The following is a 26,880-nucleotide window of genomic DNA, read 5'->3' as shown; positions in this document are numbered from 1 at the left end:
TGCTGGGTCAAATGGAATTTCTATTTCTAGATCCTTGAGAAATCACCACACTGTCTTCCACAATGGTTGAACTAATTTACACTCCCACCAACTGTGTAAGAGTGTTCCTGTTTCTCCACATCCTCTCCAGCATCTGTTGCAGGTAAAGTCTCATGCTGATTCTTGGTAATAGGCTACTAAAGGTCATATATTCAATGAAAGCAGGAAATCAAATAGCAGCATAATATTAAAAATCTCATCTTAAAAATTCTGTTGGGATTTATTAACTGAATGTGGCAGTGTTAATACATAGGTCATTTATTTTATCAAAGGAGAAATGTTATCCAAAGTAGGCAATTTGTAATGCTGTATGAAAATATTTTATATACAGATATAGTGTCAAAATTAAATACATATATTTCATTAATTAAAAGGTAAACATATATTATTATCTTAAAAATATACCTCCCAAATTGCAACTTATTTAGACAAGTTATATTCTATATAAATGACAAAGTAACTCAGTGCTAAAGTTTAGCATCCTTAGATTAGGTAAATTTATTTATTTGTTTCTTTTTTGAAATTGTCCTTTTTCATGTCAAAACATTTGCTATACCATTTATTGAAGGCACTGTGTTACACATTCATGATTAATTACATCTCTTGAAATCTCTCTTACATATCTTGGAATTTGTTATGCTGTTGCTTCCTTGAGGTATATGACTCTCTTATTCTCATGGGCATTATTCATATATCATTGTTAACCCTAAAACATCTCCAGCACAGAAGATGACAATTTCCACTCTTAATGCAGTATAATAGATTCATAGTGAACCATAAAATTATTTTGACAGTAAAGCAATGTCAATTTTGAGTCTTTGAAACCTTTAATACTTCATAGATTTAATGCCTTCTCTTGAAATATTTAAACAGGTTTGAAAAGTATTATTGCAACTGATACCTTACATGGATTGTCTTACAAAAATCAGTACAGAATTATACTGATTGATGTATGTTCGCATACATATGAAATAGTTTGTTGACTGCATCATTCAGTTTCCATTGTTTGTATCCATCTTCTAGTAAGACATGATGTATTTCTCAATTGAACTAATCCATTTTGACCAGGATACATTCAGTAACTTCTGGGAGGCATTCCACTCTGAAAAACTGCACAAGCAGATAGATTCTTGGAGGATGCAACTAAAGTTCATGTTTCTATATTGTCACTCCATATTTTTCAGTGTTCTTTAGTGCCACTCAAAATCTTATTCCAACAAGTTTTTATCTCTTGTAGTAGTCTCTTTAGGAAACATGAGTCATTCAGTTTTTTCTGTTCCTTTAAAGATTTATTTTCTTCCTAGAGAATAGATTTTAAGAAGTTTAAACTTCACATTTTTACAAAAATATGTATTTTAAAATACTCAAATTTTCATATTACTTTATATTGAAAACTGGTGCAATGAAAAGGTAGAATCTCGTGTGACATTTTAAAAATGATGATTTCTGACTATCATTATGATAACTTGGAAAATTTAAGGTTGATTAAATTCAAGGAGATTAAAGATTTAGGATTCTCCAAAGAGCTACATCAGCTGACTGCCATTTTCACACTTTAACAGTGGACATAATAATACTGTTTGAACTTTCATTATAGTTGTAGATTACTTAGTTGAGTTTCTTTAATGTAGAAAAATGTATTTTTAGTGGAAAGAATAATTGACTCTGAAAATAGATTATTTTGGCAAAGATAATTAATAGGGATATATACATAACAGATGGAGCTTGTGCCCTAAGCTCTACCCCAACAATTAACCTTCACCAGAATATGTCAGATGCCTGCCTCATAAGCTAGGTTTTAGCACCTAATGAGAATCTTAAAAAGAGCTACCTGTACAACAAATAGGAAGAAAGAGATACCTGGCATGAAAAGACATGTAAAGGAGTAGCTCTGCATAGACTCAGTAATATTTCTCTGAGTCCTCTGAACTGTGAGAATGGGAACAGTGCAGGGTAGATTAATTCTTCACTTAGATAACAACTAGTTAATCACAAATATAAAGCATACCAGTGACCTTTATCCCTTTCTAGACCAAAAGGTGATATCAGTTGTTTGTTTTACACTATTTGCAGTTGAGCCCAGACTTGAGGCTTAAAATCAATATAGTGCTTTCAACAATCAATACTAAGTAATTGGATTGCAAGCAATATAAAACCTATAATAACTAGTTATTATAACTAGTTATTGGGTAACTAGATAATTTAGATAACAAGTTATTGGGTATTCTCTAAGTTATGTATTGTGCTCAGTGTTTTACATACTTCATTTTATTTGCTTAACAATCTTTTGAACTTGATGATTTAAACTCATATCACAGATGAAGAAACTAATCTGCAAGGAACATAAATAAGCTGCTAAGGTCGTATGTCAAGTAAACATAATGACAGAATCTTGAGTTTCTCTCTCCTATTTTTAATTTGGCTACAGACTCATATCTCTTTTTGTCATGCATTTAGTAACACTAGCACATACTTTTTAAAGAATACATTTCAAACATTAAATGACAGATCTCAAAGGGAAATATAAAGGCAAACTTTTCATATTCTTTCCAATAAGGGGTCCCAGACAATTTGTTAAGTGCAAATTGAAATTTTTAAGTGCAAATACATAATGTGAAATATATATCACATCTATATATTTCAAATCTTGCCTAAGCAGATTTGAAATATATAGATGTGAACATTTCATACTTTTCCTCAGAGACCAAGAATAAGCATTCACTGAAAAGACAAAAATAGGGAATCTTGTTTTTACGCCTGTAAGCCTGGGAATACAGTTGTTTTCTTTCTTTTCTGAACTTTCTTTCCAAATTCTCTTAGTCAAAAGTCTTCAGAGTGTTTATATTGCTTTTAGCTCCTGTATTTATTTCAGATGTTCCACTTTGTATGGAATCCCTAGAGTTTCCTAAGTCCCAGAGTGTACAGACTGACTTTGCTTTTCTGAAAAGAGTAAGGAATTTCCATGTTGCCATAAAGCTATTGGTCAAGTAATGGAAATGTAAAACAAGCCATCACTTTTATGAACGAGATATGCTCATTTTTCTATGCCTCAGCCTAATTAATGCCTATATCATATTAAAGTTTAGTCAGATTCAGTTAAGTATTCTGCCTTATTAAGTCATTCATAAATATTTTTCATATTATTGTATAATTTCTCTAATAATATCTAGTAGTATACATATAAATATATAGTGTTTGTATACTATTATATATTATCTATACTGTACAATCTACACTAATAAAAGAGGTATAAGATAGGTCCTTATTGTTTAATGTTTATTTCTTTACAAAGTAACAGGGGTGATTATTTTTCTTCATGCATTTGTCATCTATTTTATTTTCTCCTATATAAATTATTTGTTCATGTCTTTTACTGCTAGCTACAATATTTTAATGTTGCTGCCTTTTTAAAAAGTTATGCTTTGATTTTTGCCCTAACAGCTTGTATTTTAAAATAATGGGTTTATAAAATGCAATTTAAAAGACTCCCAGTTTTGAGGGGCACCTCACTTTTCCTTTTATCAATGTTATAATAAATCATTTCAAAGCCAGCTATAAAAAAGAAACAATTCAAAATGAAAAATTAAGAATTAAGGTGAGTAAAGAGCTGATGAACCATAAGTAAAATTATATAATTATTCTCACCAAACTCTTTGTTGGTTGGGCTTCACCCAGGGCAGGTGGTTTTCTTTCTTTAACCTTAAAAACAAAGTCACATTTATAATACTGAATAGTTCTTCATTGATCCTCCAATTGTTTGTAATTGCTAATTTTCATATTACCTTCAACTTGTCTAATCTATTTGAGACTCTACTTTAAATTTCTTATTGTTAAGACAGCAAAATATTAATATGATTTAGAAATGGAATGTCAGGAAGAAGCAAGAGAGTTCAATCTTCTGAATACCCAGGATCCATAATTTTGTAGATATGCCTAGCACTGTGTTAACTGCTGTGAGGTATGAAAAATTAACATAGTAGGGTATACTAGCAGAGATAAAACTTAAATTTTAATTAATATAAAAATAAAGTTAACAAGAAATTGTTAAATCCTGGCCATACATTTTATTAAGCTACACTTATCAGAAACAAAACGAAATAAAACAATGGTAATAGTAATAGTAAAAAGCTTGTAACATCCCTGTCTCATGAAGAAAATTTAATGTAGCTGACTGCTTTAATACCTTGCCTTGTTATTTCAAGAAAAAGGTGACTTGTGTCAAATTAATTAATGTTGTAGTATAATTTAATTTAAATTATTTGCATATTTTATTTATCTATAGTTAGTTAATTTTGGAACATGATGACCCACAGAAAGCTCAACACATAAGAGAAAGAATCACAAATATTTAACATACTAAGACCTTTACCCCTTCCTAGACCAAGAGGTGATATCAGTTGTCTGTTTTACACTCTTTTCAGTTGAGACGAGACTGGAGGCTTATAATCAACATAGTGTTTTCAACAGTCACAACTAATTAATTGGATGTACAAGCAACATAAAACCTATCTACATTAGACAGTACTTTGAAATCACTGTAAGTAGGAATGAAGAATGGTAGACTAGAGTAGGAAGTCTTTATGAATCTTGAGCTAAGCCTTGAAGGCATAGAACCAAATAGACCTAATTTATAGGAAAAAAAAGTAGAAATGCCCTCTCAGGAACAAAGGTAAGGGCCCAAGATTGGAAATAAGCTTGGCAAATCCAGCACACCAAGAGGACACTGGCTTCCATCAAGCACATAAAGCAATGATAAATGAGGTTGCCCAAGTTATACAATAGATAATCTACATTTTTATCACTGTCAATAGGGTTCAAAGATAATCTTACCATTTTACCTTCTATGGGAAACTACTGCTCAAACAAAACAAAATTCTTATTAAGTCATAAAAATTTTATTTAGGAAAACATTTAAAACCATAAAATAACCTTTTGATATTGTGTGTCAGTTGGTAAAATCTATAAAGAGGTGAATAATAAAAATAAAATAAAACATTGTATTAATCATTGAAAGCTTTTTATTATTAAGCACTTTATATGTGTTATGTCATTTAATCCTTTCAAATCCTACAATGTAGACACTATATTTTTCTGCATATGTAGATAAGAAAGCTGCTGTCTAGTCTCTAGATAATGTCTTCCATATTTGGTTTTGTTGTTTTAGTTCATAACCACTAGTGGAAAAGTAGGAAAAAATTAGTCCTATTTGTATCAAAATTATTTAAATAAAGGGAAGTTGTTGGACATGTATATGCCTAATTTAAGCATATAAAGATATTTGTTAAATACATTTGATTTTCTGTTTTATTGACTAGGAGTTCTTATAAATGTATACAAATATGGATAAAAACTATTAATATGTTTTAGAGATAGAAATTTACCATTCTCCACCCAATATATCACACTAGTATCCTTGGAAGTTATTATGGCAATGAAGCATTTATTTATTTATTTGTTACTCCCCTTTCACAAACATTTCACTCTAGCCAAGAGATACATAGGTATTTCCAAACTGAGTCTTTCCTCTTCTAGAATTGAGTAAAAAATACTTCAAATCTAGATGATAATAAGCACTTAGGATTCTATGATAATGGATATGATCATCAGAGAATTGTAGTATCTTGGCACAGGAGTGGTTTATATTTTTATTTAAAGTAAATAGTCCTTAGCTTACCTTGCTGGTGCAGTTCAACAGTACTGTTGTGCCTTGTGAAACTTTTAATAAGTGGAGATCGAAATCACCAGTGCTATTCATTTTAAGAAATTGCCTCAACTTGCGAGCAGCACGGAATAAAAACATACCTTCCTATTATAGGAAAAAGTCAGAAGGGCTGTGGTTCAAATAAAATATTAAGAAATGATCAGCTTTCTTAAGGAGCCTAGAGCCTGAGCTGTATTGCTGAGTAATGCCCCACCTCCACCCCAGCTTTCTATTCCAGCTAATCACGTTACTGACAAGTTACAGAACTAAAACTGTTTAGCTCCTAGGTGACAGCATGAAGTGCATAGAACTTGGTTTAATGATTATCTTGACTTTTAAAGTTTCTTTCCTCTATTATGCCTATGTGATTTTATCGCTTGTGGGTGAACATGTTATAAGATCATTTGATTTTAAGCATAATAACCAAAGGAGAAGGCTTCTGGAAGCAACAATGTATTATAAGAGGTATGTATGGTTTTTCTTAGTATTTCTTGCGTCTTCTGACCTATGGATGAATAGCTGATAATAGGAAAATAAAGGACTGCAGTCACCTAAAATGTAAGTTTCTCAGATAATTAAATTAAGAAATTAAAAATTTATTTTTAAATCTAAAAAAGAAAGCTAAGGACTAAAAAAAGAATTTATGAGGCTAACTTAGCTACTGTGAATTTTAAAAAGACTATCAAATAGCACACTAGTTTCCATAGGGAGAAATGGCATAAACTTTTTAGGTTTTTCAAAGTGTAATATTATATGCCAACTAGAGGTGATAATCATTTAGTGATAAGCAAATATTGAAAGAAACATCTTCAAGATGCTTCCAGCTAAATTATACAAATGACTTATATTTGTATGTGTGCAAGCAATCACATTAACAAGTATTTTTCTGTATAAGAAATTTAGAGGCTGGGTGCGGTGGCTCACACCTGTAATCCCAGCACTTTGGGATGCTGAGGTGGGCAGATCATGAGGTCAGGAGATCCAGATCATCCTGGTCAACATGGTGAAACCCAGTCTCTACTAAAAAATAGAAAAATTAGGTGAGTGTGGTGGCACATGCCTGTAGTCAAAGCTGCTCGGAAGGCTGAGGCAGGAGAATTGTTTGAACCTGGGAGGCAGAGGTTGCAGTGAACCATGATTGCACCATTGCACTTCAGCTTGGTGACAGAGTGAGATTTTGTCTCAAAAATAAAAAAAAAAAAAACAATACAAGAAATTTAGAAATAAGAGACAGATGTGTCTTTGAATTCAACAATTATAGTATTTTCAAGGTAAAAAATAGAATAGTAAAACAGAAAAGAAAATTGTTATTTAATAAGCACAGGGCTATTTGTAAAATGAAAATATAAAAGAGGACCATAGTATGATTTAATCAGTGGGAATTATGTGGCCAGACTGCATATATTAATAGTATTCATGTAATTGTCTAACAGAGGCACAAAAAAATATAAGCTTTTATAAAATCAAGCTTGAATGACAAACTCCAAATAATTATCATTACCTTATTATCATCACATAAATGTCTTTTAAAAAAGTTAAATTCATTATTCAGGCAATTGCTACCAATTTCTTTCATGCTGTCCTGTAATAAATAACATAAAATAATATGGTTAAAACTGAGTACTTTTCTAATATCTAGTAATGATAAAAATAATAATCTTATAATATCTGGTATTTATATGTGCATTTTACGGAAAATAACTTTTGCCTGGCTTAGCTTACTATACATGAAGCATAGTTTTCTATAGTTGAAGGATAAATAAGTGTATACACAAACCCTCCCATATTAGAGCCCCTCCCAGATCCTATAATTGAATCCCAGAATTCACTAAGATAATCTGGCTCATGTAGGGAAATAAAAGTACCTACTTTAGAAATTGTGCTATATAGACAAAGTACTATAAAATGTGAGATCATTAAGTTGAGATGTATTTAAGAGATTATTCAGTCCAATTTCCTGCCATCAACAACAAGAAAAGAAGTCTATATCAGAATGGAGGGATCCATACAAAGCTCAACACATAAGAGAAAGAATCACAAATATATAACATACCTAAGACATTTACCCCTTCCTAGACCAAGAGGTGATATTGCTTGTGTCTTTTACACTCTCTTCAGCTGAGCCGAGACTGCAGGCTTATAACTAATGTACTATTTTCAACAGTCACAACTAATAATTTGGATGTGCAAGCAACATAAAACCTGTCTGCATTAGACAGTACTTTGAAACTGACAGCGCAAATGAAGGTTGAAATTTATTCACATTTTTAGCAATCCAATTTTCTGGGATAGTTGAGGTAGAATTTTCCTGGGAAACATTGTAATTGGATGTGTGTGTATTATAAACATAGGAATGGGAAAGCAGACTGGTATATACTCTTTTTTTTTTTTTTTATTTCTAAGGAATGTAGTAAAAGAAGGTAGCGATTACCTAAATCAGTAATATAGTTGATATTAGGAAAACTCCCTAAGGTTTTAGATTTTCTTATGCACTGGGTTGGACTGGCTCTGTCCAGCAAACCAGCAATTCCATGCTATCAGAGTTTCTAGGACTGAAAACAATCTTAGCCTATATAATGTCACCAGAGAAACATGATAAGAAGTGGAGCAATGACAGGATTTGGTCATGGGCTTTGAATCCTCATCTGCCTCTCAGAAAAGTATTCATTGCTCTTATCACCTGTGAAAAGCAGAAATGATCTCTGGGTTTACCCTGATTTTAAAATGTATATGCTATCAGTTTTATCTGCAAGAAATGTCTGAATACAAACATCTCAAGTGTAAAAGATACATTTTCAATGACTATCTTCACATTGCCATTTTACATATTCCTGAAAATGTAGTAGATAATTAATATTTGCCTATTAAGTCATTTTCATGTTGACTTCCACTTACCCCAAGGACCATAAATCATACATAATTTTTTCTTTGATAAAACATAGAGTATTTAATTTTTGCCATGTCATCCTTCAAAAAAGGTGAAAAATGTGCAGTTAATCTATATGATATCTTCCAGTTCACCAAAATATCATATCAGACTATATGTCACATAATGAGTGCCAATTTCTTACAACAGTTTAACAAATTGCATGACACATGAATATTTAAAAAGCCATAGTGGTTAGGCTGCTGTTCTAGGTTATTAATAAAACTTATTTGTGGCAGAGCCACAAAAAGATAATGTTATACCAGTTGATTTGTTTGCCTAATGTTTGATACAGAATGTAAATATGTTACTATACCCTTAAAAGGTTGACTCCTTTAGAGGTCACAGTTATTAATTCATTGACATTAGTATATTTTATTAATGCATCCATTATAGATCTATATGACTGCCAATTACTGTTGCTTTCTAAAATTCTTTTCATTCATGCCATACCAAAAGCATGGCTCAGAGTAAGAATTATAGATACATGGTATTGGAAAGAAACTTAGATGGCCATTTTTTTATTTAGTAAAGAATATAATTACTTAACCAAAGTCACAATAATTGTTTTTTATTCACGTCGCATATGTCAAGATGCATATAAGAAACAAATCACGGCCAGACGTGGTGGCTTATACCTGTAATCCCAGCACTTTGGGAGGCCAAGGCAGGCAGACTGCGAGGTTAGGAGTTAGAGACCAGCCTGGCCAACATGGTGAAGCTTTATCTCTAGTTTAAAAAAAAAAAAAAATCCAGGCGTGGTGGCACATGCCTGTAATCCCAGCTACTTGGGAGGCTGAGACAGGAGAATTGCTTGAACCTGGGAGGCAGAGGTTGCAGGGAGCAGAAATTGCACCACTGCCCTCCAGCCTGGGTGACAGAGCAGAACTCTGTCTTGGGGAAAAAAAAAAAGAAACAAATCACATGTCATATATATCAAGATGCGTATAAGAAACAAATTTCTTCAAAATTTTTATGAATATGGAAAATCAAAAGAGAAAAGCCAAGATTATACAGACTGAATTATAGTATTTTCTACTATAAAAGATGACATTGTAGAAGTTCTTTTTTTTTAGGTGAAGCTATTTTTAATACTTTTGTCTTTTAACTCTCATACTAGAGGAAAAGTGATTTTAAGACTAAAATTTTCTTATATACTATAATTACATACAAATTCATTAGAGCACTCTGAATTTGACTATATTTTATCTTTACATTGAGTTTTATACTTTACGGTGAGTTTTATGCTTTCATTTCTTTTCATGCTTTTAGTGTATTTTTCTTTCTCTATTTTTAAACATTTATTTTAAGTTCAGAGGTACAAGTGTAGGCTTGTTACAGAGGTAAACTTGTGTCATGGGGATTTGTTGTATAGATTATTTCATCACCCAGGTATTAAGCCTAGTACTCATTAGTTGTTTTTTGATCCTCTACCTCCTCCTACCCACCATCCTCCAAAAGGTCCCCAGTATGTATTGTTCCCCTGTATGTGTCCATATATTCTCATCATTTAGTTGCCACTTATAAGTGAGAACATGTGGTATTTGGTTTTCTGTTCCTGTATTTCTTTGCTAAGGATAATGGCCTCCAGTTCCATCCATGTCTCTGCAAAGGACATGATCTCATTCTTTTTTATGGCTGCATAGTGTTTCATGGTGTATATGTACCACGTTTTCTTTATCTAGTCTATCATTGGTGGGCATTTAGGTTGGTTCCATGCCTTTGCCACTGTGAACAGTGCTGCAATGAACATACACATGCATGTGTCTTTGTAACAGAATGATTTCTATTTCTTTGGGTATATACCCAGTAATGGGACTGCTGGGTTGAATGGTATGTCTGTCTTTAGGTCTTTGAGAAATTGCCACACCATCTTCCACAATGGCTTAACTGATTTACATTCCCACCAACAGTGTGTAAGCATTCCCTTTTCGTTGCAACCTTGACAGCATGTTATTTTTTGACATTTTAGTAATAGCCATTCTGACTGGTGTGATATGGTATTCCATATTTCTCAGAGGTTTTGTTCATTCCTTTTCATTCTTTCTTCTCTATTCTTGTCTGCCTCTCATATTTCATAAAGTCAGTCTTCAGGCTCTGAAATTCTTTCTTCCTTTTTGTCTATTCTGCTATTAATACTTGTAATTGCATTATGAAATTCTTGCAGTGTGTTTTATCAGAAGAATTAAGTTTTTCTCTATACTGGCTATTTCAAATTCTTGCTGGAGAGGTAATGAGGTCACTTGCAAGAAAGAGGGCACTTAGGCTTTTTGAATTTTCAGCATTCTTGCTCTGATTCCTTCTCATCTTTGTGGGCTTATCTACCTTCAGTCTTTGAGATTGAGTTTTTTTTTTTTTTTTTTTCTTGGCACAATCTGGTCATTTTTCCATAGGGCTGCTGTGGTTTGCTGTGGGTCTGCTCCAGTCCCCAGTTGCCTTGGATTTTCCAGAAGCTGACAGTATCACCAGTGAAGGTTGCAAAACAGCTCAGTTGGTAGCCTACCACTTCCTCTAGAAGCTCCAGCCCAGGGAGGTATGAACCTGTTGCCAGGTGGAACGCACCTGCAGAAGGTGACTGGAGTTCCTGGCTGGGAGATCTTGCCCAGTCAGGAGAAAGACGATTGGGGACTCTCTTAAAGAAACAGTCTGTCCCTGCTTTTGTAGAGCAGCTGTACAGTACTGGGGTACTGCTTCATTGCTAGTTGGTTTGAGCTCTCCAAAGCCTGCAGGCTGGACAGGCTCAGACCCAAATAGCAGAGATGGCCAGCCCACCCCTCCCTCTGAGACCTTGTCCCAGGGAGTTTACAAATCTCTGCAGGCCAGAGAACACCAGCAGGAATGGCTGGAGGCCCTGGTTGGGAGGTCCTGCCCAATAAGGAGGGATGACTCAGTGACCTGCTTAGATGCAGCCTGGTCATGTGTTGGTAGAGCAGTCGTGCCTTACTGGGCGATCCCTTCTGCCCCTGATAGGTTTGGACTCTCCCAAGCCTTCAGGCTGAAAAAGGTGACTCACTCAAACAGTGAAGATGGCGACTTGCCCCTCTCCCTGAGAACTCTGTCCCAGGTAGGCACAACACTGCTGCAGGTGGCTGGCTGGAATTCCAATCCAATGGGTCTTATCCTTTGAGGCACCATGGAAGTGGGGCCCACAGACTATCATTGCTTGGCCCCCTGGATTCAGCCTCTTTCCTAAGGGTATGCACAGGGATCTAATGTCCCGCTTTGCTGGAGCTACAGTTATTTTTGCTGGGAATCTCCAATGTGTGCCTGAACAGCTGCTCTGCCAAGACTCCTGGTATCTCTGTGTGTTAGACTGAAAGCCCACTGGTGGAGCGGGTTCAGGAGGGGATCTCCTAACTCAAGGTGGCAAAGATCTGTGGGAAGAATGTGGTTTCCAGGGTCACATGTTCACTCTCCGCTTCCCTAGGCAGGGGGAATTCACCTGGCTGGGTGTCACTCCCAGGTGGGCTGTGGTCCTGCCTTCCTTTTCTCTGTTCTCCATGGGTCAAATTGTTTCCTTGATTAATCCCAATGAGAGTACTTGGATGTTTCAGCTGAAGGTGCTGTATTTACTCTCCCCTTTTGTTCCTCTTTGTGAGAGCTACTCACCCTATCTACTTCTAGTTGGTCATCCTGGCCACTTCTCCACTCCTTTTCTTTCAAGTTCTTCAAATACATAATGTTCTTTACATTTGTGAATTAGATCGTCTTTAATTTCAGCATAGTTTTCTTCTATCTTTGCATTTTTAAATTACATTTTAAGTCTCTTCTTTAGAAACACTAATTACATAAAAATGAATCTTCCATTGAACTTTTCTTGTGTGTGTGTGTGTATATATATATATATATATACACACACACACACACACACACACACACACACACACACACACACACATACACACAATTTCGTTTTGTATGGTTTTGCCCACCATGTCTTTTGTATGCCTGTTTTAATGGAGTATTCATTTCTGGTTTTTATTTTGGTCTCTATATTTCCCCTAAATCCAAAGAACATTTGTTTCTTTCTGTTTTCTTTCATACTGTATTGTTTTTAGTTCTTTTTACTTTGGTTTCTTAAAGACTTCATATTTTCCATTGCTTTCATGGATAACTAAACTTTGGTCTAGATACTTCATTTTCCTTTTGCCTATTTTTGTGTTAATTCATTTGTTTATTTATTTTGATAGTATGAGTGCATAATGTTTCCTTTTAACTTTTATGATTATTTTTGAAGGGATGCTAAAGTAGAGTAGATTATTGTTCAGCCAATATTTGACATCTAACTCACCAAATAAGAGGATGTATTCATTCCATATGGCTGATGTAACAAATTACCAAAAACTTGGAGGCTCAAAACAATAAAAAATTATTATCTCACATTTCTAGAGGTTCTGGGAGAGCATGCACTGTTTGCCTCTTCTATCTTCTGGTGTTTGCCAGCGTTCTTTGGTGTGTTCCTTGGCTTGTGGCCTCGTGGCTCCAGTCTCTGCCTCCGTCTTCACCTCACTTCCTTTTTGTGTAATCCAAAATAATCTTATCACATCAACATTCTTAATTCAATCACATCTGCAGGCTCTTTTACCTTATACATTTCCAGAGATCAGAATTTTATATCTGGATGGCCACTATTTGGCCTACTATAGAGAAGTATTCTTCTCTGTCCATTAATGTTGAGTTTGTCCAAAAGACATGTGGCAAGAAATTGAGGCTTTCTGTATAGTTTTTATGGGTCAAGAATTTGGAAGATGCTAAACTGGGAGCTTCTGGTTCAACTTCTTCCATGAGGAGGCAGTCAAGATGTTGACCATGTCAGTAGTCACCTGGACTTGATCAGGACTGAAGGGTCTATTCTCAAGATGACTCATTCATATAGGTATTGGCAGAATGCCTCAATTTCTCACCACAGGAGCCTCTGTACAGGCTTTCTTACAAGATGGTTTCTGTCCTTACAAGATAGTTTCTGACTTTCCCCCAAATATCAATGTAAGAGAAACCGAGGAGGAAGCCATATGTCTTTCCTGCCATTTCTACATACATTCTTTCCTGCCATTTCTACATTCAATTACCTTGCAGTGAGTCACTAATTCCACTCCACACTCAAGAGGAGGGAATTTAAACTCTACCTCTTGTTAGGTGGAGTATCAAGGAATTTGTGGGCATATGTTAAAACTTCCACACAGCTGCTCCTTCTATCTTGTGGCTTGTAATGAAACACATGGAGATAATTGAACCCAGCCCAACTGCATACCTGTGAACCTAAGGTAAATGCATGTTACTGAATGCCTTTCTGTCTGTCTCTCTCTCTCTCTCTGCATGTATTTGTAACAAAAACTGACAGATACAGAACTATTGCTTTTTAGATCAACTAACTGTCCAAAAATAAAGCTGGAAAAAGGTAAAGGTAATGAAATGAAACAGCTGTTCATTCTTACCCAATTTCTAGATTCTCTGTCATAGGACAGTTTTCTTCTTAATTTTTTTCCTATTTTTCTTTTCAGGAGAAAAAGTCAATATGGCTCACAGTTACTCTTCATGGTTACATGTGCTAGAGCTAGCAAGCTAATGTTTAATTATTGCTCATAGCTGATTGCTGCTTCCTTTCTGTTTGTTTGTTTGTTTGTTTGTTTGTTTGTTTTTCTTTCTTTTAGTAGAGCTGGGTCTAAGGATTGGAAAGTTTTGGCAAAGAATATATTCAGTCTCATGTCTCTTGCTAGAAATAAACTTGGTCCCTGTAGAAATATTCTTCATTTCTTTATTGCTTTCTTTCTTTTTTCTTTTTCTTTTCTTTTTTTTTTTTTTTTTTTTGAGATGGAGTCTCACTGTAGCCCAGGTTGGAGTGCAGTGCCATAATGTGCTCACTACAACCTCCACCTCCTGGGTTCAAGCAATTTTCCTGCCTCAGCTTCCTGAGTAGCCAAATTCCAGATATGCATCACCACACCCAGCTAATTTTTGTATTTGTAGTAAAGGTGGTTTTGCCATGTTGGCAAGGCTGGTCTCAAACTCCTGACCTCAAGTAAAGTAAAAATATTTTTCATTTCTGATTATCACTATGACAACCCATCCATGGCCCAAACCTCTTGCCATATGAAGCCTCATTTAGGGGATCTTTTAAAATGTGCTGCTTATTTTTTAGAAAATCTGTACTCTGTATGAAATTTGAAAAAGGCATATATTGTTCCTGGAATTCCGTTATTTTACCACTTGTCAAACATCTTAGCAGATTATAGTATGACTTAATAGTTAATTCTTAGTTTAAATTAAAGTTATTTATTCTTTGATCAAATACTTGAGCATTTACTATGCGCCATTTAGTATTAGGAAATACAATAGGAGTCAAAATCATACATGGCTCTTTCCCTCAAGAAGTTTACTATTTAGTGGCAAAGATATTAATTCAATAATAGCAATAAACTCCCAATTTGATAACTGTTATAAATACAATATATATGCTGCCATGAAAGCCTACACAAGAAGATTTTACTTAAAAGCCTGAATGAATACTTCCTGGAGAAGGGTACACTTCAAAAGAGGTCTGTATAATAAGTACCCTAGGGAAAAGGGGGATTCAGTAGTAAACAGTATATATGACTGCTTTGAAGAAAGAGGGAACATTGCCTGTATGTGGCAGAAAGAAGAGAGCAAGGGAAAGTAGGAATATGGCTGAGAGAGGAAGAGATAGAACTGGTTCCACATAAAGTCAGGGGGCTGGAAGAGATCAAATTATGTGCGGCCTTAAGGACATTTTAAGAAGTTTTATATCAATCCTAAAAGCAATAATTAATGTATTTCTACTTACAAACAGGGGAATAATTTTTCAGGTTTATTTTTTTCAATAATCATATTAACAGCCACATGCTGGATGGTTTGGAGAGGCTCAAGAAAGTATATAGGTCAGTCTTTATGAGGCTATTACATAGTCATTGCTTTAGATAATGGTTTATTGCACTTAATGGTAAGAGAGATTCTAAAAATATGTGAATAGATCTGAGAAACAGGAAGCAAATTTAATGTGATTTTAAAATAAAAATTAACCAAGATGGACATGTCAAGGATAATTCTCGGGTCATCTGGTGTTTACAATAAGAGTCAGATGCTCCTTGACTTACAATTAGTTTACATTCCAATAAACCCATTGTAAATTCAAAAATTATAAGTCCAACCATGGTAAGTTGGTTGCCATCTGTATTGTGTTGCCATTGAGATAGGAAATAGAAGAAGAGTGGAGGGGATAAATTACATCTTAGACTTTAAACAGATGATATTTGAGCTGACTTTCAAAGATTCAGGAAAGATGTCAAGTAGACAAATAGTGAAGCCAGAGAGTTAGAAGGAAAGCCAAGAGAGCAGATCGTTTTGAGGAAGTGGTGGTCCATAGTAAATGCTAACTTAAAGGTCAAGTAAATTGAGTCTTGTTCAAAATTTATCTACATAAAGAAAACAAAGCTAAAGTAGAAAATAAATCTAATGATGGAATGGTAAAATAGATGAGGGAAAATAAAATCAAATATTAAGCAGATATTATATTTGTTTTCAGGTAATGTTTATAAACAAGTGATATATCTGCAATAAAACATTAAGAGTAAAAAGTACTGTGCAGAAGCATATATTTAAATGTGAATGCATATGTACATACATAAACACACATATATAGCAGAAGCTTTTAAAATTAACTTTCATTTACCTGACTTGCTGGGATGATCAATAGTTTCTATTCTTTTTGTCAAAACATATTAACTAATGCCCAAAGAACAATAAAGACCCCCAACTAGTAGTTTCGTTTCTGATGTGCTCATATATTTTTTCTCCCACCACTTCAGTTGCTTATTTACTAAGTCAATTCCTTAATACTAAGTTATATTTAGCATTTAATTGTAATACATAATACTATATAAACCAATGAAATACTGGTATAAAAATATGTTTTGAGAACGTCTACTTTTCAGTTTGGCGTGTAAGAATCTTAGAAGTTGCCAATCCATACTAACAAGTAAAAAGGTGAATCCATTAAAAAATCAACAACTCTTCTTAGATCAGAGAAGTGAGGTCACAGGGCAAACCACTGCCCTAAAGTTGGAGAGACAGAGAAGAGCCCCAAATTAGAGAAACAGAATCACAACTTACTGAAGCAGAGATCCATGAGCAGAATCCTCCATAGCAACCGTTGTGGGGGTAGAAAAAATTAAACTGTAATTGGCAAATTGCTGAAGGCTCAGTGTGAAACAACTTTGAGAGCTAAACACTCCAAGGGTCCCCAGTCATAGTGGGTGGCTACATACTTTTATGAGTTTCACCTTCAGGATCTCTATCCACTAGGTCCTCACAGTAAGTATCAGATGAGAAAGTCCTCTTGCGCTTCTGGTTGGGGGGGTGTGGAACTATTATAAAATAAGTCAGAGGTGGAGGATTACTTGAGCCTAGAAGTCTGAGACCAGCCTGGGAAACACAGTGGGACCCTATCTTTACAAATAATTACCAAAAAATAAGCCAGGCATGGTGGCACATGCTGGTGGTCCCAGCTACTCAGGAGACTGAGGTAGGAACATCACTTGAACCCGGGAGGTCAAGGCTGCAGTGGCCCAGGATTTACATCACTGCATTCCAGCCTGGGTGACAATAAGACCCTGTCTCAATAATAATAATAAAATAATAATAATAATAATAATTGTTAAAAAGCTGAATAGTCTGCTCTTCTTTAAAGGGCCCACCCTCAAGGGAGACTATTTTACCGCTAGAGCCTAACCTTCTGAGGTTTTATCAGAGTCTGACCTGCCTGAGGGAAAAAATACCCAACTCCAGGGTCTTCTAGCCTTTCACATGTTGGAAGGCCGTCCTGTACCACCTAAGGAGGGGAAAAAAAAGAGCAGCACTGGTAAAGTTCACAGTCCAGGGCACAGGCTCACCAAAAGACTAAGACCTAATCACAGGCTTATAAAACACATTCCCTTTTTCTACACCTTTATTATGACATCACTAAAGGCCATTTATCACAGTTTATTTGCCCAGAACATTATAATCAGTTATTAAAAAAAATTACAAGGCATACCAAAGTTGAAAAATACAGTTTGAAGAGCCAGAGCAAGCATAAGGACCATACTTATACATGGCCGTGATGTTGGAATTATGAGAACAGAAATCTTTTTAAACATCTATGATTAATATGCTCAGAGCTTTAAAGAAAAAATTGACAACAGAGAAGAACAGATAGAAAATGTAAGCAGAGAGATTACAATTCTAGGAAAAAAAATTTTAAATGCTGGTGATCAAAAATAGAAATAATTTTTTCATAAGGTATAAGAAAGTGGTACAGTTTCAGTTTTCTGCATATGGCTAGCCAGTTTCCCCAACACCATTTATTAAATACAAAATCCTTATCCATTGCTTGTTTTTGTCAGGTTTGTCAAAGATCAGATGGTTGTAGATGTGTGGTGTTATTTCTGGGGATTCTGCTCTGTTCCAGTGATCTATATATCTGTTTGGGTATCAGCACCATGCTGTTTGGTTACATCCACTTTTGAAAACCAGCACAAGACAAGGATGCCCTCTCTCAGCACTCCTATTTAACATAGTATTGGAAGTTCTGTCCAGGGAAATAGGGAAGAGAAAGAAAGAAAGCATATTTAAATAGGAAGAGAGAAAGTCAAATTATCTCTGTTTGCAGATTACATGATTGTATATTGAGGAAACCCCATTGTCTCAGCCTCAAAACTCCTTAATCTGATAAGAAACTTCAGCAAAGTCTCAGTATACAAAATCAATGTGCAAAATTCACAAGCATTCATATACACCAATGATAGCCAAATCATGAGCAAACCCCCATTCACAATTGCTACAAAGAGAATAAAATACCTAAAAATACAGCTTACAAGGGATGTGAAGGACCTCTTCAAGGAGAACCACAAACTACTGCTCAAGGAAATAAGAGAGGACACAAACATTCCATGCTCATGGATAGGAAGAATTAATATCATGAAAATGGCCATACTGCCCAAAGTAATTTATAGATTCAATGTTATTCCCATCAAGCTACCACTGACTTTTTTCACAGAATTAGAAAAAAACTACTTTAAATTTCATGTGGAACCAAAAAAGAGCCCTCATAGGCAAGACAATCCTAAGCCAAAAGAACAAAGCTGGAGGCATCACGCTACCTAACTTCAAACTATGCTACAAGGTTTTGCTCACCTTTTAATCAGGTTTTTGTTGTTGTTTTGTTTTGCCGTTGAGCTGTATGAATTCCTTGTATGTTGTGGAAATTAAACCCTTGTTGGATAAATAATTCGCACATATTTTGTCCCATTCTACAGGTTTTCTTTCCACTCTGTTGATAGTTTCCATTGCTGTGTAGGTTTTTAGTTTAATAAAGTCATGTTTGTTTATTTTTGTTTTTGTTACTTGTGCTTTTGAAATCTCAGCCACAAAATCTATCCCTAAAAATATTCTGAAGCATTTCTTCTATATTCTCTTCTAGTAGTTTTATATTTCTGGGTTTTATGTCTAAGTCTTTTATCTATTTTGAGTTGATTTTTATATATGGTGAGAGGGGTCTAGTTTCATTTTTCTGCATATGAACATCCAGTTTTTCCAGCACTTTTTATTAAAGAGACCATCATCTTCCCATGTATGTTCTTGCATATTTGTCAAAAATAAGTTGGCTTTAAATATGTGGATTTATTTCTAGCTTCTCTATTCTGTTCCCTTGGTCTATGTGCCTGTCTTTATATCAGCGCTATGTTGTTTTGGCTACTACAGCTTTGTAGTATATTTTGAAGTCAGGCAGTGTGGGACCTCCAGCTTTGTTATTTTTGCTCAGTATTGCTTTTGCTATTCAAGTCTTTTCTGTTTCCATACAAATTTTAAGATTGTTTTTTCTCTTTCTGTGAAAAACATCATTGGTATTGTGATAGGGATTGCATTAAATTTGTAGATTGCTTTGAGTAGTATGATCATTTTAACAATATTAATTTTTCCTATTCATAGGTATATTAGGTCTTTACAGTTGTTTGTGTTCTCTTCAGTCTTTCATTAGTGTTTTGTAGTTTTCATTGTAGAGATCTTCACCTCCTTGGTTAACTTTATTCATAGGTTTTTATTTTATTTTTCTGCTAGAAATTGTAAATCAGATTGCTTTCTTGATTTCTCTTTCAGCCTGTTAATTATGGTTTAAAGAAATGCTACTGATTCTCATATGCTAATTTTGTATCTGGCAACTTTACTGAATTCATTTATCAGTTCTGAGAGTTTTCTGGTGGAGTACTTAGATTTTTCTATGTATAATCATGTCATCTGCAAAGAGGGACAATTTATTTCTTATTTTCCAAATTGGAAGCCCTTTATTTCTTTGTCTTGCATAATTGCTCTGGCTAAGACTTCTAGTGCTATGTTGAATAGGAGTGGTGAAAGTGGGCACCCTTGTCTTATTCCAGTTTTTATAAGAAAGGCTTTCAGTTTCCTCATTCTATAAGTTGATAGCTATGGGTTAATAGTATGTGGACTTTTTGAGTTGAAATATTTTTTTTCTATGCCAATTTATTAAGACATTTCATCATAAAGAGTTCCTGATTTATATCAAATGCTTTTTTTCTGTGTCAATTGAGATAATCATATGGTTTTTGCTCTTCAATCTTTTGAAGTAATGTATCATATTTATTGATTTGTGTATGTTGAACCTTCTTTGCATCCTTGGGATAAATGCCACTTTATCATGCTCTATTAATTTTTAGATGTGTTGCTAGATTCAGTTTGTTAGTATTTTGTTGAGAAGTTTTGCATGTTTGTTTATCAGAGATATTGGCTTGTAGTTTTCCTTTTAGGTATCTCTTTGTCTGGTTTTGTTATGAGGGTAATGCTGGCTTTGCAGAATGAATTAAGAACTCTCCTCTTCATTTTTTTTTTTTTTTTAAGAATAGATTGAGAAGAATTGGCATTTGTTCTGCTTTAAAATTTTGGTAGAGCTCAGAAATAAAGCCATCTGGTCCTGGGCTTTTCTTTTTTGAGAGACATTTTATTATTGATTCAATCTTGTTACTCGTTATTGGTCTCTTGTTCTGTCTTGTTATTTATTCCTGTTCTGTCTTACAGAGTAGGTGTATTTAGGAATTGATTCATTTCCTCTAGGCTTTCCACTTTGCTACTGTGTAGTTGCTCAAAATAATCTCTGATAATCCTTTGTATTTCTGTGGTATCAGTTAAATTGTGTACATTTTTGTTTCTGATTTACTTATTTGGATCTTCTCTCTTTCTTTGTTAGGTAGTCCAGCTAGTGGTTTATTGATTTTATGTTTTCAAGAAATAACCTTTTTGATTTGTTAATTCTTTTTATTGTTTAGTTTAGTTTAGATTTTAGTTTTTATTTCCTTCATTTCTGCTCTGATCTTTATTTTTTCCTTCTTTGTATTAATTTTGGGCTTGGTTTCCTCTTGCTTTTATAGTTAGGCTTGTGGTGCACTGTAAGGATATTTATTTGAAATCTTTCAACTTTTTTGATGTATATGGTTATTCCTATAAATTCCCTTTTAGCATTACTCTTACTTTGTGTCATAGGTTTGGGTATGTTGTGTTTACATTTTTATTTGTTTCAGAATTTTTTCATTTTTATCTTAATTTTGTCATTAATGCAATGATCACTTGGAAGCCTGTTGCTTTATTTCAATAAAGTTTCCAAAATTTCTCTTATTATTAATCTGTAGTTTTATTCCATTGTACTCTGGGAAGATGCTCAATATAAGTTTGATTTTTAAAAAATTTTGAGACCTGTTTTGTAGACTAGCATATGGTTTATCCTGCAGAATGTTCTATGTGCTGGTGAAAAGAATGTGTATTCTGAGCTGTTGGATAAAATATTATCTAAATATCTGCTAGGTTTACTTGGTGGGTAGTGCCGATTAAGTCCAATGTTTCTTTGTTATTTTTCTCTCAACACTGAAAGTGGGGTGTTGAAATTTCCAGCTCTTACTGTATTGGAGTCTGTCTCTGTCTTTAGCTCTAATAATATTTGCTTTATATATCTTAGTGCTCCAGTGTTGAGTACATATACATTTACAATTGTTGTATCCTGTTAATGAATTGATCCTTTCATCATTACATACTAACTCTTTTTATCTCTTGTTATGTTCTTTGACTTAAAGTTTACTTTGTCCGATATAAGTATAGCTACTCCTGCAAGGTTTTGGCTTTCATATGCACGGGATATTGTTTTCTGTCAGTTCACTTTCAGTCTATTTGTATCTGATATAGTTTGGCTGTGTCCCTACCCAAATCTCGTCTTGAATTGTAGCTCCCATAATTCCCATCTGTTGTGAGAGGGACCCATTGGGAGATAATTGACTCATAATTGTGGATCTTTCCTGTGACGTTCTTGTGATAGTGAATAAGTCTCATGAGATCTGATAGTTTTATAAACGAGAGTTTCCCTACACAAGCTCTATTGCCAGCCCTCATATAAGATGTCCCTTTGTTCTTCCTTCATTTTCCACCATGATTATGAGATCTTCCCATTCATGTGGAACTGTGAGTTCATTAAACCTCTTTTCTTTATAAATTATTCAGTCTTGCTATGTCTTAATTAGCAGCATGAAGACAGAGTAATACAGTGTCTTTACACATGATATGACTTTTTTTTTGTGGCAGCATTTGGTTGGGTCTTTTGTGTTTTCTTTTCTATCCATTCAGCCAGTCTATATCTTATAATTATAGCATTTAAATAATATACATTCAACGTTGCTAATGATAGCTGAGAACTTACTACTGTCATTTTGATAGCTGTTCTCTGAATGTTCTGTACATCCTTTGTTCCTTTTTCCTCTTTTACTATTTATCTTTACAATTCAGTCATTTTCTGTAGTTAAAAGCTTTGATTTCTTTTCGTTTTCATTAGTGTGTCTGCTCTACCTATGAGTTTAATTCTTTCTTGTGCTTTCTAAATAGTAGACATCATCATTTTACTTATAGACATTGTACTCCCTGAAGCATTTCTTATATGATTGATCTAGTAGTAATGAATTTCCTTCAGTTTTTGCTTGTCTGAAAAAGATTTTATTTCCCCATCCTTTTTAAGGGATAGTTTTCCTGTGTTTAGCATTCTTCATTGGGATTTTTCTTTCATCACTTGGAATATAGTATCTCATGCTCTCCTGGCCTGTAAGATTTTTACTGAGAAATCTGCTACTAGTCTGATGGGATTTCATCTACATGTGACTTGATGTTTTTCTATTGCTATTTTTAAAATTCTCCCTCTATCTTAAGCCTTTGATAGTGTAACTTTAATGTGCCTCAGAGAATTTGTATTGAATCTATTAGTAGATATTTTAGCTTCCTATATCTAGATGTCTATATCTTGCATAAGATGGAAGAAGTTTTCAGATATTATTTCAATAAAAAGATTGTCTATGGCATTTCCCTTTTCTTATTCTTCTGGAAATTATAAAATTCAAATATTATTTTGCTTTATGGTATCCTATATGTCATGTAGGTTTTCTTCATTCTCTTTTATTCTTTTATTCTCCCCACATTTTAAAAAAATCTGGTTCTGTTATTTTAAGAAACCAAGTTCAAAAATTCTTCTTCTTGAATTACTCTATTGTTGAGTCTCTAGATTGTATTTTTTTATTTCATCCATCTAATTATTTAGTTCCAGAATTTCTGTTGGTTTTTTTTTATGACATATGTTTCTCTTTCTTGAAATTCTCATTGAGGACATGAATTGCCTTCCCAATGGCTTTTTTTTTTTTTTAATTGTCTATCTGTATCCTCTTGTATCTCACTGCATTTCCTTAAGAACATTATTTTTAATTCCTTTTCAGGGTTTTTAACAGATGTACATTTCTTTGGGATATTCTACTGAAGAATTATTGTGCTCCTTCATAAGTGTCATTTTTTTCTTAAATGTTCATATTTCTTATGCTCGTGTCCTTACCTTAGCTGTGCATCTATTTTAACAGTTCTCTTTCAGTTTCATGTATTGGCTTCTTTCATATAGAAAGAATTTTCCTGTAGCTGTATTTAAATTATTGTTTCAGGAGGATGTTTTAGCTTTATTTCTGGATTGGCACAGTAGTGTCGTCTCTATATGATGTATTTGGATGCAATCAATGTCAGCACTGCCTGAGAATTCTTCATTGGCTTGGGCTCTGGTTGTTAGTAAAAATTATGGTGAGATGGGCCTGTCCTCATGCCACCACATGGTGCACATGAGCACTGTCAGCGGTGAGTAGAATTGGCCAATATGCAGGCCCTGCACAGCATTTGCTGGTGCCCTTGATGGCAGGATGGGCTAATCCTCAAGCCTCAAGCTTATTTTTCTTATTCTTAATTGATATAAAAGTGAATACCTTCAAATAATAATGGCAACCATATATTCAATTATGCTTATATATGTTTATGTATACATGAAATGAATAATAGCAGTGATAAAAGGGCTAGGAGGGAGACATTAGTAATATTTTGTTATTATAAATTACTTGTACCTCTATGAAGTGGTATAGTATTATTTGGAAGTAGATTTAGATTGGTATTAAATGCAGTGTATTCATATAAAAATGAAATAAGGACATCACTATAGATCCCATGGACATTAAACAGATAATAAACAAATATGAGCAACTCTAAGTCCATAGATATGATAATTTACATGAAATGCACCAATGACAATCTGCCAAAACTCACACAAAAAGACATAGAAAATCTAAATAGGCCTATATCTATTCAATAAATTGAATCAAAAATGATGTTACAAAACAAAAATACTAATCCCAGATGAGTTTATTGGTTAATTCTATCAAACATTTAAGGACAATATTATATCAATGTTCCACAATATCTTACAGAAGACAGAAGCAGGAGGAACACTTCACAACTCACTCTATACAGCCAGCATTACTCTAATATCAAAAGTCAAAGACATTACAAGAGAAGAAAACTATAGATGAGTACCTCTTATAAACATAGATACAAAAATCCCCAACATAAAAATGTATACTTTTATACATTAATGAATTCAATTTGCTATTGAGGATAGCACCTGTGTTCTACACCACAATTAAGTGGATTTTTATCTGAGGTATTGAAAGCTAATTCAACATTGGAATATCATTTAATCCAATCCATCACATCAATAGGCCAATGAAGAAAAATCACACAATCATATCAATAAATGCAGAAAAAGCATTTGACAACATTCAACACCCATTCATGATAAACATTTTTAACACATTAGGAATAGAGAGGGACTTCCTCAACTTAATAAAGGACATCTACAAAAGTCCTATAGCTAATATCATACTTAATAATGAGAAATTTGAAGCCTTCCTGATAACAAAGCAAAGCTATCCCCCTTCACTTCTGCTTTCAACATCTTACTGGAACACTTAGCTATTGCAATATGACAAAAAAGGAAATAAAATGTATCTGGTTTGATAAGAACAAAATAATGTTGTCTTTGTTTGCAGATGATAAAATTGTCCGTGTAGAATTTTTTTTTAATAAGTGAAAAAAAATCTGAGAACTAATAAGCAACTATATAAAAGTTGCAGGATTCAAGAGAAATAAGTCAATCACTTTTCTATGTACCATTAATGAACAAGTGGAATTTGAAATTAAAAATACGTTATCACTTACATTAGCAGCCTTAAAAATAAAATACTTAGGTGTAAATCTAAAAAAAGTGTCCAAGATCTTATATGAGGAAAACTACAAAACTCTGATAAATAATATGAAAAAATAAATGAAGAGATATTTCAGGTCGTGGGTAGGAAGACTCAATGTTGACATGATGTTAGTTCTTTCCAGCTGGACATACAGACTCAATGCAATTTCAAACAAAATTCCAGGAAGTTATTTTGTAGAAATTGACAAATTGGTTCTAAAGTTTGTGTTAAGAGGAAAAAGATCCAGAAGAGTGAATTCAATATTGAAAAACAAGAGCAAAGTTAGAGGACTGACACTACTCAATCTCAAAACCTACTATAAAGATACAGTAATCAAGACGCTATAGTATTAGTGAAAAAACACAGACAAATAGATCAATGGAACAGAAGATGAGCTCAGAAATAGACTCATATAAGTATAGTCAATTGATCTTTGACAAAGAAGCAAAGGCAATAAAATGGAGCAGTCTCTTTTCAACAAATGGTGGTAAGACAACTGGACATGCATATCCTCACCCCTAAAATTAATGTATACACAGACCCTGAACCCTTCCCAAAATTAGCGCAAAATAGATCACAGACTTCAATGTAAAATGCAAAATTACGAAAATCCTACAAAATGACATGGGAGAAATCCTTGATGAACTTGAACATGGAGATGACATTTTAAATAAAACACTAAAGGCGTGACCCATGAAAGACGTGACTGATAAGCTGAACTCCATTAAAATTCAAAACTTCTGGTTTGCAAAAGACTGCAGCAAGAGAATGAGAATACAAGCCACAGATTGTAAGAAATATTTACAAAGGACATATCCGATAAAAGAATATTATCCAAATATTACACAGAACTCTTAAAACTCTACAATAAGAAAATTTACAACCTAACAAAAAATGGACAAAAAGTCTGAACAAGCACGTCAGCAAAGAAGATACACAGACAGAAAAAAGCATATGAAATGCTATTGAACAGCATATGCCATCAGGGAAATGCAAATTAAAACAACAATGAGATATCACGACACCCTATTAGAATAGCCAAGATCCAAAACACTGACCACACTAAATGCTGGCAGGGATGTAGAGCCACAAGAACCCTCATTCATTGCTATTGGGAATGTAAAATGGTACAGCCACTTTGAAAGACAGTTTGGTGATCTTCTACCAAACTAAACAATCTCCTGCCATACAGTGCAGCAATCCTTGCTATTACCCAAAGAATTAAGAAAATTCTGGCCACACAAACTCCCCAGGTGAATAATTATAGCAGCTTTATTCATAATGACCAAAACTTGGAAGTAATGAATATGTCCTTCAGTAGGTGAATGAAACTGTGGTACTTGCAGACAATGGAATATTTTTCAGTTCTAAAATGAAATGAGCTATCAAACAATGAGAAAACATGGAGGAATCTTAAACGCATATTCCTAAGTGAAAGAAGCCAATATGAAAAAGGATATATACAGTTTGAGTCCAACTATGTAACATCCTGGAAAAAGTAAAACTAGAGACAGCAAAAAGATTAGCAGTTGACAGGATTTAAGAAGGAGCAAAGGGATGAATAGGAG

General features: G+C 34.0%; 1 protein-coding gene across 2 annotated transcripts in view; it reads right to left on the bottom strand.

The window, feature by feature from the left end:
• Positions 1–238: 238 nt before the first annotated feature.
• The window catches only part of IL7 (interleukin 7), a 67,142-nt gene continuing 40,500 nt past the window's right edge, over positions 239–26,880 (bottom strand). The window contains exons 1-5 of one of the 2 annotated variants that reach the window (XM_032250752.1): positions 8,636–8,961; positions 7,242–7,322; positions 5,714–5,845; positions 3,685–3,738; positions 239–1,339 (exon numbers count right to left, since the gene is read on the bottom strand). In XM_032250752.1, the coding sequence (XP_032106643.1) occupies positions 1,220–1,339; positions 3,685–3,738; positions 5,714–5,845; positions 7,242–7,322; positions 8,636–8,647 (399 nt within the window). In that variant the 5' untranslated portion in view covers positions 8,648–8,961 and the 3' untranslated portion in view covers positions 239–1,219. Of the gene's footprint in view, positions 1,340–3,684; positions 3,739–5,713; positions 5,846–7,241; positions 7,323–8,635; positions 8,962–26,880 lie in introns of those variants that run through there. The other variant, XM_032250753.1, reaches the window with a different exon arrangement.

The sequence above is a fragment of the Sapajus apella genome, unplaced genomic scaffold, assembly GCF_009761245.1.
Source record: "Sapajus apella isolate SASKATOON/1434 unplaced genomic scaffold, GSC_monkey_1.0 scaffold3, whole genome shotgun sequence".
Classification (NCBI taxonomy): domain Eukaryota; kingdom Metazoa; phylum Chordata; class Mammalia; order Primates; family Cebidae; genus Sapajus; species Sapajus apella.
The sequence above is the reverse complement of the archived record's forward strand: the minus strand, read 5'-3'. Positions and strand labels throughout refer to the sequence as shown.